Source organism: Mesoplodon densirostris, chromosome 15 (assembly GCF_025265405.1).
Source record: "Mesoplodon densirostris isolate mMesDen1 chromosome 15, mMesDen1 primary haplotype, whole genome shotgun sequence".
NCBI classification, from domain to species: domain Eukaryota; kingdom Metazoa; phylum Chordata; class Mammalia; order Artiodactyla; family Ziphiidae; genus Mesoplodon; species Mesoplodon densirostris.
In genome coordinates, this window is record NC_082675.1 from 26727930 (window position 1) to 26740577 (window position 12648).

At 62.2% G+C, this 12648-nt stretch overlaps 1 protein-coding gene across 3 annotated transcripts; it reads left to right on the forward strand.

Moving 5' to 3' along the window:
* Positions 1-2058: 2058 nt before the first annotated feature.
* On the forward strand, positions 2059-12572 carry AIFM3 (apoptosis inducing factor mitochondria associated 3). Of its 3 annotated transcripts, XM_060119765.1 has the most exons (20): positions 2059-2130; positions 5535-5748; positions 5916-6025; positions 6247-6356; positions 6447-6491; positions 6741-6837; positions 6912-7024; positions 7367-7453; positions 7818-7909; positions 7993-8123; positions 8209-8324; positions 8416-8487; positions 8564-8627; positions 9207-9283; positions 9388-9505; positions 10711-10809; positions 11065-11140; positions 11571-11675; positions 12304-12324; positions 12533-12572. In XM_060119765.1, the coding sequence occupies exons 1-20, from the start codon at positions 2100-2102 to the stop codon at positions 12570-12572; spliced, it is 1818 nt and encodes a 605-aa protein (XP_059975748.1). In that variant the 5' UTR covers positions 2059-2099. The 3 variants fall into 3 exon arrangements, with proteins under 3 accessions (XP_059975748.1, XP_059975749.1, XP_059975750.1); XM_060119766.1 differs by lacking the exon at positions 12304-12324; XM_060119767.1 differs by lacking the exon at positions 12304-12324 and having other exon boundaries at positions 2100-2139; positions 5526-5748.
* Positions 12573-12648: the final 76 nt, after the last annotated feature.

Here is a 12648-nt window from a genome sequence, read left to right on the forward strand (position 1 = left end):
GGAAGGGTCCACGGGATCCCTGGTGAAGCGTGGGCCCCGGAGGAGTGGGGAGCCTGCACCAGAAGGGGCCCTAGGGCTGGTCCCGGGGGACAGGACGCAGGCTCCTGTAGGTGGTCAGCACTCGGGGACTGTTACAACTTTTTGCATTGGGCAGTTTGTGGACAAGGGACAGCACTCTGTCAAAACTTGGGGTGCCCTCTTGCCATGCCCCTGGCGAGGACCTTTGCCTTGAGTGGTGGCGTCTGGGCCTACAGGAGGTAGGAGGGCTACATGCCAGCCTGGCACACAGTAGACCTGGAGAAGGTTCCATCCCCAGCAAATCTCTTTCCATGCCCAAGGCCCTGGAAAGTCTGAACACCTGGGCACCTGGGAAGGGAGGGAACAGCCTCAACAGGCACCTGGTGGCAAGTTGAGGTCCCACCTTTTCTGGGATCTGTGGCCCAGTAGGTGAGGCCTGAGGCCAGGCAGGAAGGAGGTGGGCAGGGCTGAGCCATAGGGAAAGCCAGGATCTGTGGAGGGGTCTTGTGCCCAGGTAGGGGGCAGGTGGGCAGGTGGTGGCCCAGTTTTATGGACCTGCCTTGGCAATGAGTGGGGGAAAGAGCATGGGTATACCCAGGTGGCCTTCAGGTGCCACTGCCTCCTCACCTGTGACGGCCCTCTAAGGCAGGCGAGACAAGGTGCTGGGCAGTAGACAGTCCCTCCCCAACCTTTTCATCTGGTTCTCAGCCCCCTTGCTCTTAAGCACCCACCCAGGGCCCTTGCTGGGATCTGGGCAAAACCAAGTGGGCCTCATCCACTTAAACTCCAGGAAGAACTTCTGGGGGAAGCCGCAGGGATAACAGTGGGGTGGACTGTGGGGAGGTCAGTGTAAACAAGGCAGCTACACCTTTGTCCTGGGCCTTCCAAAGTCCAGTCTGTAAGCTGCATGTTAAGGAAGGCTCATGCTGTGGCCTTGAGGGCTCCTTGGCTGCAGGGACCTCTTTGTTGATGGGGTGACCCCTCCCCCAGCCCCATGGCTTGCAGGGTGATACGGGGGCTTCCTGAGTCCCTGTCCATCTTGGAAGTAACTAAGGTGGGAGAGAGGTGGGACACCACCTGGTTGCCCCTACCTGCTGCTTGATCTTGGCAAGCCCTTGGCCCCTCAGTTTCTCCATCTACTGTTGAGCATGACCTCAACATCAGGGGCTTTGGGGAAGAGCAGGAGAGGGGGTAAGAGCCAGAGCTGTGTGCCTGGCCTTCCTTTCCTCCAACCCCACCAGGCCCAGGCTAGCCGCCCACTTCTGTTCACATGGAGCTGGGTTTCCCTGGGGACCAGTGGACTGGCCCAGCCCCGCCCCCATCCCCTCCTGGCCACAGCTCACACTTGGGGGAGGGGTGGAGGCTGGGCCGCCTCCTGGACCCCTGCCCCCTTGTCCTGCCTTCCAGGGCCAGGCAGCCTCTGTCCACTGTTGGGCTGGGAGCAAGAAGCAGTGGCTGCCCTTGGAGAGGTGGGTAACCAGGGCTGCCCACCAGGGTGGGAGCGGGGGGAGAACTAAATGTTGCCCCATTGAGGAGGGAGAAACCCAGAGTACCAGGAAGGCTCTGGTCTGCCAAGGTGACCTGGGTTTGACCCCAGGCATGGTGGCCTCCCTGGAGAATGGAGGGTCCCAGGGCTCCAGGCTGCAGGATTTTGAGGGGACAGCAGAAATCAGGGAGGATTTCCTGGGCCTAAAAGGTGGCTGAGGTTGGGGCAGAGGGGCCCAGGCAAAGGGGGAGGAGAGTGAGGGTGCTGAGCCTGGGGGCCTGGAAGGGAGGTGCCGTCCACGGTGCCAGGTGCCAGTCCTCTGGGACCCGGCTCCCCTATGCATGAGGGTTCCCAGCTCCAACGCAGCCTCTTTGAGAAGCACCCCCACTCTGTCTTTCTGTGTCTCTACCCACAGCCCTCATCAAAGCCCTGGTCCCCATAGATGCTCCTGTCTCCCTGCAGGCAGCTCCAGCTGGGATGGCAGCTCCAGCATCTCTAAGGGCCTCGGGGGGTCCAGCCCCCCAGGGGGCACCCTAGGCCTCCCACAGCCAGCCGCCAGTGTGACTGCCCCCCACCCATCCGCGGGCCACTCACCATGGGTGGCTGCTTCTCCAAGCCCAAGCCAGGTACCTCCTCTCTTCTCACCCTCTCCCTTCCCCCTCCCTCTGTTGCTTGCTCCCTCCCTCCCTCCCTCTTCCTGCCACCTTCCTCCTGCCCCTCCCCCTGCCTCCGAAGTAGGTCAGGCTGGGCTGCAGCCGAATGTTAACCCTGGGCAGGAGTCGGGGGGCTGAAGCCCTCTTTATTTGGGGCTTAGAGTGATGGTGGTGGAATAACAGTGGAATCTTTCTCGGAAAGGGGAAGGGAGGGTTCCTCCTGCTGCTGGGTCGGAGAGAGGAGCATCTCCCTCAGCGCTGGGGAAGGGGGCTCCGGGGACATCCTCAGCCACTGCATGACCCAGGGCATGCAAGATACCCCTCTGAGCCTCACCTCCTCCCCCTAAAAAATAAGCCTGACCTCTCAAAATTGCTATGAGGTGGAGTGGACATGTCCTAGCCCTTTTCACCTCTTCTGACCCCGTGTGACCTTGGGCTGCCTCCTGGGCCTCTCTGGACACACTTCCCCATTTGTAGAGGAAATCCCCACCCTGCCTGGCCCAAGCAGTCCCAGCCCAGGGCTGGGGGCGGGCAGGGTGCTGGGGGATGCCTAGGTCTGCTCTCCACGGAGACCCTTGTGTGCCGGCTCTCCCTCCAGCCCCCACTTTCCCTCTTCCCTCCTCACAACACCTGAAAGGCAGGGGTGTGCAGGCCTGACCCAGATGAAGAAACCAAGGCTGAGAGAGGCCTCTGTAGTGCACCCAGGGATCGCCGGCCAGCTCGCCCCAGCTCCCCTTACCTGATACTCATCAGCTCCATTACCTTGGAGCCCATGAGCCTTTTCTCCTTTTCCTGGGTCTGAGGGAGAACTTGCGGGCAAGAGGAGACCTGCGATGCCCTGCCAGGCAGAGGGACCCACCTGCACCTGCCCCATGACTCCCATGCTGCGGACACCCAGCCCTCGGGCAAATGATGTCCCTTGTCTTAACCCCAACTCTCTCCCGTCAAAAGCAGGCAGGAGGATGCTGGCTGCCCCATATCAGGCTCCTGTAGGACTGCAGAGCTGACAGGAGGCCCTGGCAGAAGATGCCACCTGTAGGTTCCTTTAAAGGACCCCAAAGGGCTGGTCTGCCTCAGACCCCAAGCCCCAGGACCCCCGGCCCCAGGACCCCTGGTATAGGGCTGGTCACTCCTACCACACCAGGGGCAGTGTTAAGAATTTGGGCTCTTGAGCCCAAATCCAGCCCTGCCTGTTCCTGGCTATTTGGCCTTGGGCAGGTGACTTCACTTCTCTGAGCCTCTGTGTACTCATGTGTGAAATGGGACTAATAGTTGTGCCCCTGTGTGGGCTAGTGTGCTTGGCACGGGCCTGGCACATAGGAGGCACTTACAGGGTGTTATCCCCTCTCTGGGGGGCTGGGCTCGCTGTGGGCTGTGGCAGGAGGGCAGGAGCTTGGGCCCCCGGTGCCCATGGTGGCAGGTCTGGGGTGAGGCTTGGGGAATTTCAGGGTGTGGGAGTGAGAGCGTTCTGGCCATGAGAGTTCAGTGAGGGTCAGGAGGGGCCACAGGGAGACCAGAACGAGCAGAAGAAGCTTCTGCAAATTCCTCACTTTCCACCTCACTGGCTCCTGTGGCTCAGAGCATGTTAGAACAGTCTTCCTGAGCCCCCTCTGTGTGCCCTGTGCTCCAGGGGCCCCATGTTCCTCAGGAAGTGTTCCAGGCCAGTCCTTTGTAAGCTCAGAACTAGGAGGTAGTACAGGTCTCTTGACATCTGGTCACCTGCCTTTTATTAGGCCACTGGTGCTACCTAAAGGCTTTCCCTCTTTGTCATGGCAGCCAGGAGGCTCGGAGCTAACCAATAAAACACAGCTACCCAACTTCACCTATTGAGCTTCTACTCTGAGTTACATTTATGATTTCCTTCAGTATCCACTGTCCCAGAAGAGGTAGGCACTGTTCTCTCCATTTTATAATGAAGGCATCTGCCGAAAGGGTCTAAGGGATCCACCACAGCTCCTGAGGCTCCTGACCTGACGTCTTCCCCCGTTAGACTACACCAGCGAGCACCTCGGGGCCTTCTGGAAGGAGGTAGAGGATGAAAACAGCCTGGCTTGGCTGTCCTCTGGACCCCTGCCAGGCTGCTCCTGTGAGCTGTCTCTCTAATTCTTCTGAAAACATTCTAACACCATTACATAAAGTGTGGAAAATGAAGGAAAAAACCCACCCCACCCATAACCCCCCACCTGAGACAACAGCCTCAGCGTGATGTGTTCGTGGGCCCTTCCTGCCCAGCTGGAATCAGGGAGCCACCTTCAGCTCTGTATCTTTTGTGCCTGAGCCTTAGGGGAGGTGGCGGTGGGGGGCGGGGGACTAGGACAGGAAGGATGAGGGGCCAGACCAGGCTGAGGAAGAGGATGGGTGGGCGTGAGCCCAGCCCCAGCCCGGAAGGGCAGGACAGCAGCCCAGGCCAAGGGAACTGCAGGGGCTAGGGCCCGGAGGTGTGAGCTGGGTTCTTTGTTTCTGGAGGGTCAGGTCTGCGGGGGAGGGGCCTGGAGGCTCAGGGGCCTCGGGAGTTGGGAGGGGGCCTCCTGCCCAGGCCTCTGGCCCTGGCCCACGCTGTGCCCCGGGCTCAGCTTCCTCGCTCCTTGCAGCAGCAGCCCGGGAGGCCGGATTATCACTGCTAAAAATTCTGTTTATTGTTCCCTTCTAATTAGAAAAATACCCCAGGCACATGGTAGGGAATTTGGAAAATGTGGAGAAGTATAAAGAAGAAAATGATAATCTCACTAACTCCCCCCAGAGGAGGCCCCACTGGTGGAGGTGGCGCTGTGCCCTCTGCATGCACCACCCAGTTGGGGCTCACCCCCAAGGCCCCTGCACCCAGCGCCTGGCAAATAATGAAGGATTCTCAAACTGGCGAGAGCAGCTATCTAAAGTTGAAATTATGGTGCATACACTTTTTTTTTTTTTAATTTTTAAAAAATTTCAAATCTCTAGAACCCTCGATTCCCCAGTTACCCAGATTCACAGGCCATGAACTGGGCTGCGTCCAGCTTTGGACGCGCTGTTTCTCAGGCCCCAAACGTGCCCCTGAGTCCTCAGGGATGACGCAGTCCTCCATGGGGGCCACTCCCTCAAGGTCAGCAAGGCTCCAGCACTGAGTTCTCACCTCCACGTGGATTCCTGGAGAAAGGGCAGCTTCAGGGTTGAATGAGCTTTGTTGTGCCCCCTCACTAATTCTGTTAGGGGAAAAGAGAACATGCAGAAATCAATTTAAGCTCGCCCAGGGCCCCCCTCACCCCCCACCCCCCACATCCTGGCTCTGCCTTTTGCTGGTGGTGCAGATGGCTTTCTGGAGGCCCGGGGAGAACCCGCACTCAGAGCTCATGGGGTGGGCTGGGCTGGGGGCTCACCGCCACCCCCCCGCCCGCCCACAGTGGAGCTCAAGATCGAGGTGGTGCTGCCCGAGAAGGACCGGGGCAAGGAGGAGCTGTCCGCCAGCGGGAAGGGCAGCCCCCGGGCCTACCAGGGCAACGGCACGGCCCGCCATTTCCATGCAGAGGAACGCCTGCCCGCCCCCCACCCCTACCCTGGCGCCCAGGACTGCCTGGAGGCCGCTGTCTGCCACATCAAAGACCTGGAGAACGGCCAGTGGGTGCTGGGCCTGGGAGGGGGTGAGAGGCTGAGGTGGGAGGATAGCTGGGAGGCCTGGAAGGGACCCATGACCGGCTCCATCGGGGCCACCGCCTCTGTGGCTCCTGCTGGTCTGGGGCTGCTCTCCGACCTCTGACCTCTGAGGGCAGCCCCTCCCCTCCCAGGATGCGGGAAGTGGAGCTGGGCTGGGGGAAGGTGTTGATGGTGAAAGACAACGGGGAGTTCCATGCCCTGGGCCACAAGTGTCCGCACTATGGTGCACCCTTGGTGAAAGGTGAGCTGTCGGTGCCCACGGGGGCAGGGCGGGACCTCCCCGACAGGGGCTTGGAGGCTCCCCCATCACAAGGGACGCTCAGCCCCCGCTCCACTGGGCCCCAGGCCCCCGTCTATTAGTGGAGTGTCCTGGGCCGTGGGAAAGGGCCAGTGGTGCTGGATACAGGGGTCCTTGGAGAGGAGCTCTTGCTGGTGGCCCAGCCCAGCACTGCCCCCTCCCAGGAGTGCTGTCCCGTGGACGGGTGCGCTGCCCCTGGCATGGTGCCTGCTTCAACATCAGCACCGGAGACCTGGAGGACTTCCCTGGCCTGGACAGTCTGCACAAGTTCCAGGTGGGGCCAGGCATACAATGGGGTGGGAGCCTTGGGGTGCAGGGACTGGAGCACCCCAAAGCCCAGCCCTGAGCAACATGGCCCTTGCAGGTGAAGATTGAGAAGGAGAAGGTGTACGTCCGGGCCAGCAAGCAGGTGAGGAGGGGGCTTGGGGCTCAGGCAAAAGAGAGAGGTGAGAAGGGCCTCTGGGCCCAGAAAACAGCATGTGCATAGGCCCTGTGGTGGGAGGGAGCCTAGCCGGTGTGGATGGGGAGCAGAGTTAAGGGCTGTGTGGTGGGGATGAGGTGGCACTGGAGCAGCAGGACCTGGCCTGCTGGGATGGGCACAGGGAGCCTGGCAACGACCCCAGCTTCCAGCTGCCCCCAACTCGCTGGCCACCCTCAGGCCCTGCAGCTACAGCGAAGGACCAAGGTGATGGCCACGTGCATCTCTCCAAGCGCTGGCCACAGCAGCAGCACCAACGTGCTCATCGTGGGTGCAGGTTGGTGGTGGGTTGTGAGGGGCAGGGTGGGGTGGGGGAGAGGGGGCTCCTGACCCACTGTCCCCTCCTCTCAGGCGCAGCTGGCCTGGTGTGTGCAGAGACGCTGCGGCAGGAAGGCTTCTCAGACAGGATCGTCCTGTGCACTCTGGACCGGCACCTTCCCTACGACCGACCCAAGATTAGCAAGGTGGGTGAGCATGAGCAGGGCCAGGCAGGGCCAGACCCATGTCCCACTGGGCACAGTAAGGTCCACTGGGACCCTTGCTTGCCGCCTCTTGGGGGTCTGGCCAGCTGCCCTCTCTGTTCATGCCAGGCCCATCTGCAGTGCCCCTGAAAGATCTGGTTTGTTGAGCTCTGTCCTGTAGCTCCTGTGTGACCGAGGCTGCCAGCCCCCAAGACCCAGAGGCCCTGGTCCTCGGTTATAAAATGGGTCAGTGGCCACCTGGTCACTGGCCAGGTGGGGCTGGGCCTGCAGAGGGGTGGGAGCCTGGGGGTGCAGGGTCCTGTCTCAAGCCGGCGTCTCCTGCAGTCTCTGGATGCACAGCCAGAGCAGCTGGCCCTGAGGCCCAAGGAGTTCTTCCGAGCCCATGGCATCGAGGTGCTCACTGAGGCCCAGGTACGGACAACTCTGGGGAACAGGCCTCGGGAAGGCTTCATGGGCACCGTGAAGGGCGTGAGGCCCCTGGAAGTATGGGTGTGCTCTGCCCTCCCGGCCCCGCTGCCCAGGCACCAGGGGCGTTCCAGGCCTGGGGGGTCATGGGCCCCCGTGTGTGGGGCCACGGACCATCTGCTCAGGGCTGGGACTTGGGAGCATTAGGAGGGCTTTGAAGGGGAGGTGGTGCCTGAAACTTAAAGGGTCAGGAGGGGTTGCCAGGAAAGGGAGGAAGGTTCATCCAGGTGGCAGAGCCTCACAGATGGCCTCGTGGGCGCTGGGCGTGGGGCGGGACCCGGAGGCCTCGCTCTGCCTGGCGGGGTCACAGGTGGTCACGGTGGACGTGAGGAACAAGAAGGCCGTGTTCAAGGATGGCTTCAAGCTGGAGTACAGCAAGCTGCTGCTGGCACCCGGGAGCAGGTGGGAGGGGTCCCCACGCCCCTGCCGGTATGCGGAGGGCTCGGGGTGCCGGGAGCGCCTCCCCGACTCTTGCCGTGTCTCAGCCCTAAGACCCTGAGCTGCAAAGGCAAAGACGTGGAGAATGTGTTCACTATCCGGACGCCCGAGGACGCCAACCGCGTGGTGAGGCTGGCCCGGGGCCGCAACGCTGTGATCGTGGGAGCCGGCTTCCTGGGTGAGCAGCTGGGGGTGCGGGCTGGGCCCGGGGCAGCAATGGCCCTGGGAAGTGCAGGGTGCCAGCCCTCCCCGCTTGGCCCCAGGGATGGAGGTGGCCGCCTACCTGACTGAGAAGGCCCACTCAGTGTCCGTGGTGGAGCTGGAGGAGACGCCCTTCAGGAGATTCCTGGGGGAGCGTGTCGGTCGTGCCCTCATGAAGGTGAGCCCCCTAATCAGAACCCACTGCCCCGGGCACCCGCCCTGCCCCCGCCTGGCTCTCACCCCTGCCTACCCACCCATCCACCTGGCAGACGTTTGAGAGCAACCGGGTCAAGTTCTACATGCAGACGGAGGTGTCGGAGCTGCGGGCCCAGGAGGGAAAGGTGGGCCCTTCTCCACCCCCACCGCTTTCTGTCCCTTTCCCTGTGCCCGGGAGCTGCTCACTCCTGCTCTCCACAGCTGAAGGAGGTCGTGCTGAAGAGCAGCAAGGTCTTGCGGGCTGATGTCTGCGTGGTGGGCATTGGTGAGTGGGGGGCAGGCGGTGGCAGTGAGCATAGTCACCCGCACACTCTCGACAGTGAACTTGGGCCAGTCCCTTCTCCTCCCCCAGCCTGTTTGCACTTCTGTAAAATGGGGACCGCAACCATACCCCCTTGGCAGGGTTGTTGGCGGGGTGATGGTACCAGCTTAGCCTGGCCTGGCATGGAGGACGCTCCCAATGACCCCTGTCCAGTAACCCTGTGCAGCCGCAGGACACAGAAAAGCCTCTAATTGGTCCCTGCTCCAGCTGAGGTGCCAGTCCGGGGAGGGACAAAGCTGGGAGGTGGCAGCATGGGCTGGGGAGGCTCGGCATGCCAACCCCCACCAGGGGCTTCGTGGAGAGCTTCTCGGAGGAGGTGATACCTGATGCCTGATGGGAAGCCCCAAGGTCTGTGGGGCTCCAGGCAGAGGAGACAGGACATGAAGGCACAGGGTGTGCCACCTGCTGGGTGATCGGTCTGGGCTGGACTGTGGGAGTGAAGGGCGTGGTGGTGCAGAGCAGTGAGGCAGGAGGAGGGAGGGAGGGGCCGGGGAGTGGACACAGTGGCCCCTGTCCTGCCAGGTGCTGTGCCCGCCACGGGCTTCCTGAGGCAGAGCGGCATAGGTCTGGATTCCCGAGGCTTCATCCCTGTCAACAAGGTGGGGCTGGGTGGGGAGGACGGGCAGCGTGCCGGGCCGTAGGTGGTGGGAGGTCCCGCTCAGGGCTCCAGTCCTACCTACAAGCCCCGGTCCCCTCCCCACAGATGATGCAGACCAATGTCCCGGGCGTGTTTGCAGCTGGCGACGCTGTGACCTTCCCCCTGGCCTGGAGGAACAATCGGAAAGTGAACATCCCACACTGGCAGATGGCTCACGCCCAGGGTACCGCCAGCCCCGCGGCAGCTTGGGGTGGGAGGCTGTCCCAGGGTCTCAGCCTTCCCCAGGCCCACCCATTCAGTTGCTGGCCTTGGGTCCTGCTCACTGGGTCAGCCATTCAAGGCTCTGTGGTGGCCTGTCCAGCCAGCCCCATGCAGGTAGCCAAGGCGGCTCACAGAGACCTCCCATCTCAGACCTCCGTCCAGTGCCCTCTTGACATCCCATTTCACCAGCCACAGCATCCCACCTCGCTGGTCCCTCCACCAGCCAGCCTCTCCTTTCCTTTTGTCCTCAGAGACACATGTTCTGCAGAATTCCTCACCAACCTGTGCAGTCACCCAGGGAGGGAGAGAGGGGTTTAGTAGTACCCGGGCCAGCTCCCCACTCTCCTCTTTGGGCCACTTGACTGGCTCTGTGAACCCAGCTGCCCCTGGGAGGTGGCCGTCTGGGCCTGGAAACCTGGGCTCAGTGGGGACCTGCTGTGCTCTCTGAGGAACAACCTTCCCCCTCCCCTTGGGCAGTCCCTGTGCACACCTGGTCTGGGACCCCCAGCTGCAGGTACAGCCAGTTAGCTGCCTCGGAGGGAGGACGGTCAGACCCCCTGCACCCTCCTCCCTTCTCTCGGCCTTCACGTTATCTGAGCATCTGTGCTGAAACCCCACTCCTGGTACCAATTTCTGCTCGGGTCCAAGGTGTAAAGTTGGTGCTAGGTTTGAAGGAACCAAAAGCTACTCATCAGCTGAGTATAATTAAGGTTTAATTGGGAGGGTCCAAGGACTGTCACAGACATCCAAATACAGGGGTCCAGTGGGGCCTTGTCCAAACTGGGGAGCCACCCACCCTATTCTGTCTTGGGCTCTGAGTGAGGCTGTCATCCCTGCTTCCCTGGACACTGATGCCCCATTCGCCCGCCTCCCTCCTCAGACCTGACCTGTCCGGTTAGTTGCCTGTGTCACACCTGAAATGGTCCCGGGAAGCCAAGCCCTTCCAGACCCAGTCCAGGCACTTCATCTTAGTGGCCAGCTTTGGGCCTGGTGTCCCTCTCTGCACCCATTATCTGCAAGCAGCGGTGAACAGTGGGTTGGGCAGTGATTTACCTCTGGGGTGGGGGGGAATATCCCCACCTGTCAGGCGTCCCCAGAGAGCTGGGGCAGGCAGTGGAGGGGTGGTGAGGGCTCGGGGCGGGGTTCTCACGACCCCGGGACCCGCAGGGCGCGTGGCGGCCCAGAACATGCTGGCGCAGGAGGCGGAGATCAGCACGGTACCCTACCTGTGGACCGCCATGTTCAGCAAGAGCCTGCGCTACGCGGGTAACAAGGGGCCCCGGACGCGGGCAGGGCCCAGGTGTGGCAGAGTGAGGAGGCGGGGCTTGGACGTCAGGGCGGGGCTAGAAGCATCCAGGGGGCGGGGCCATGACGGCCGCAGGTGGAAGCAGGGAACTCCCTGCGGGCGGGGCCAGGACCCCCTAAAAGGACCGCGGGGCCGCGGCCTTGGGTCCAGGGCAGAGTTGGAAGGGCACCGGGCGCGGACCCCGTGAAACCCAGTCCCCTCCTCCCGGCCCGCAGGGTACGGAGAAGGCTTCGACGACGTCATTATCCAGGGGGATCTGGACGAGCTGAAGTTCGTGGCTTTTTACACCAAGTGAGAGCAGCGGGGTGGGGCGGGGGCGCGAAGCAGCGGGTACTCAGTGGTGAAGGGGGCTCGTCCCGGAGAAGCTCTGCTCCGGAGGAGGGGGCTTCCCTGGATGGTGGGCAGAGTGACACGGGGGGCAGCTAGGCAGGGGACGGCCAGGAAAGAGGAGGAGGTGGGGACAGCTCTTGGAGGGGGGTGTTGACACCCTACTTTTACACCGAGGAAAGTGACACAGGTAGAGAGTGGGGATCTCAGAACAGGTTCCAGCCCTGAACCCCACTGGGCAGGAGCCTCTATGGGGTCCTGCAGGAGCAGAAGCCGTGCTGGGCTCTCAGGACATTCCTGAGCGAGAGTCTCCCTGGGCCCCAGCTGGACTCGGGTCTCCAAGGACAGGGGCTACTGCTGGGCAGTCCTCAGGCTCGGCCACCTCTCCCTGCAGAGGCGACGAGGTGATCTCCGTGGCCAGCATGAACTACGATCCCATCGTGTCTAAGGTGGCGGAGGTGCTGGCCTCCGGCCGCACCATCCGGAAGCGGGAGGTGGAGTGAGTGTGGGCACTGGGTGCCTTGGGGAGGGGGGAGAAGTCCCCCGAGGTGCTGCCTCTAGCTGCCCCCACAGTCCTCCAGTGTTCTCCCCGCCCCCCGCCCCCCCCCCATCAATCAGCCTGAGGCTCCCAGGGCTATGGTGTGGTGTGGGGCAAGGGTTGTGGTTTGGGAGAGGGCTGGTTATTTGTGCTCTTGGTGGGTAGAAGGGAAAGAGGCCGTGTCCAGGGCAGGACCAGTGCTGCGGGGAAGGATTAAGACCCACTGCTTGGGCAGTCACTGAGCCCGGGACACCCCACTGCACATGGTTGAACACAACCATGGGGAAATGCAGCTAGTGTTGCCCCTGGGGACACCCTGACAGAGTCGTGGGGTGTTGTTTGGGGTCTGAAGAACACCGGACACCAGCCATTACCCTCATCCTGGCATGGTGCCACTGGGAGTCACCCTGTGAATTCAGTGGCCTACAGAACCCTCCCCACCACCACCAAGGGCTGAGGAAAGCCTGGAGGGCCACAGGACGGGGTGGGGTGGGGTGGGGCTCAGACTGGAAACGGAGAACCAAGGGGGGACAGGAATGACACGCTCTCTCCCCGGCCTTCTCTGTCTCTCCCTCTTGCCTTCGCAAAGGCTGTTTGTGCTGCACAGCAAGTACGTGTGTTCTCTCCTTCTTCCGAGCCTTTCCCACCTCAGCCCAGAGCCTATGCCTGGTGGTCTCCCCCCTCTGCCCAAGTGCACATCCCTGCTGGGCACCAGGGCCTCGCACAGCTCCCTGCTGTCTTCAAGGGCTAGCTGCTCTCGGTGCCCAGAGGGGAACCTGCTCCCTTCTGCCCTCACTCCTCCTCCCTCATTCCTACAGGACTGGCGACATGTCCTGGCTCACAGGGAAAGGATCCTGAGCTTGCATGCAGCGGACTCGGGCAGGCATGTTGGGGCGACAGGGACAGAGGCCAAGCCTGGGGGGCAGGTGCCAAC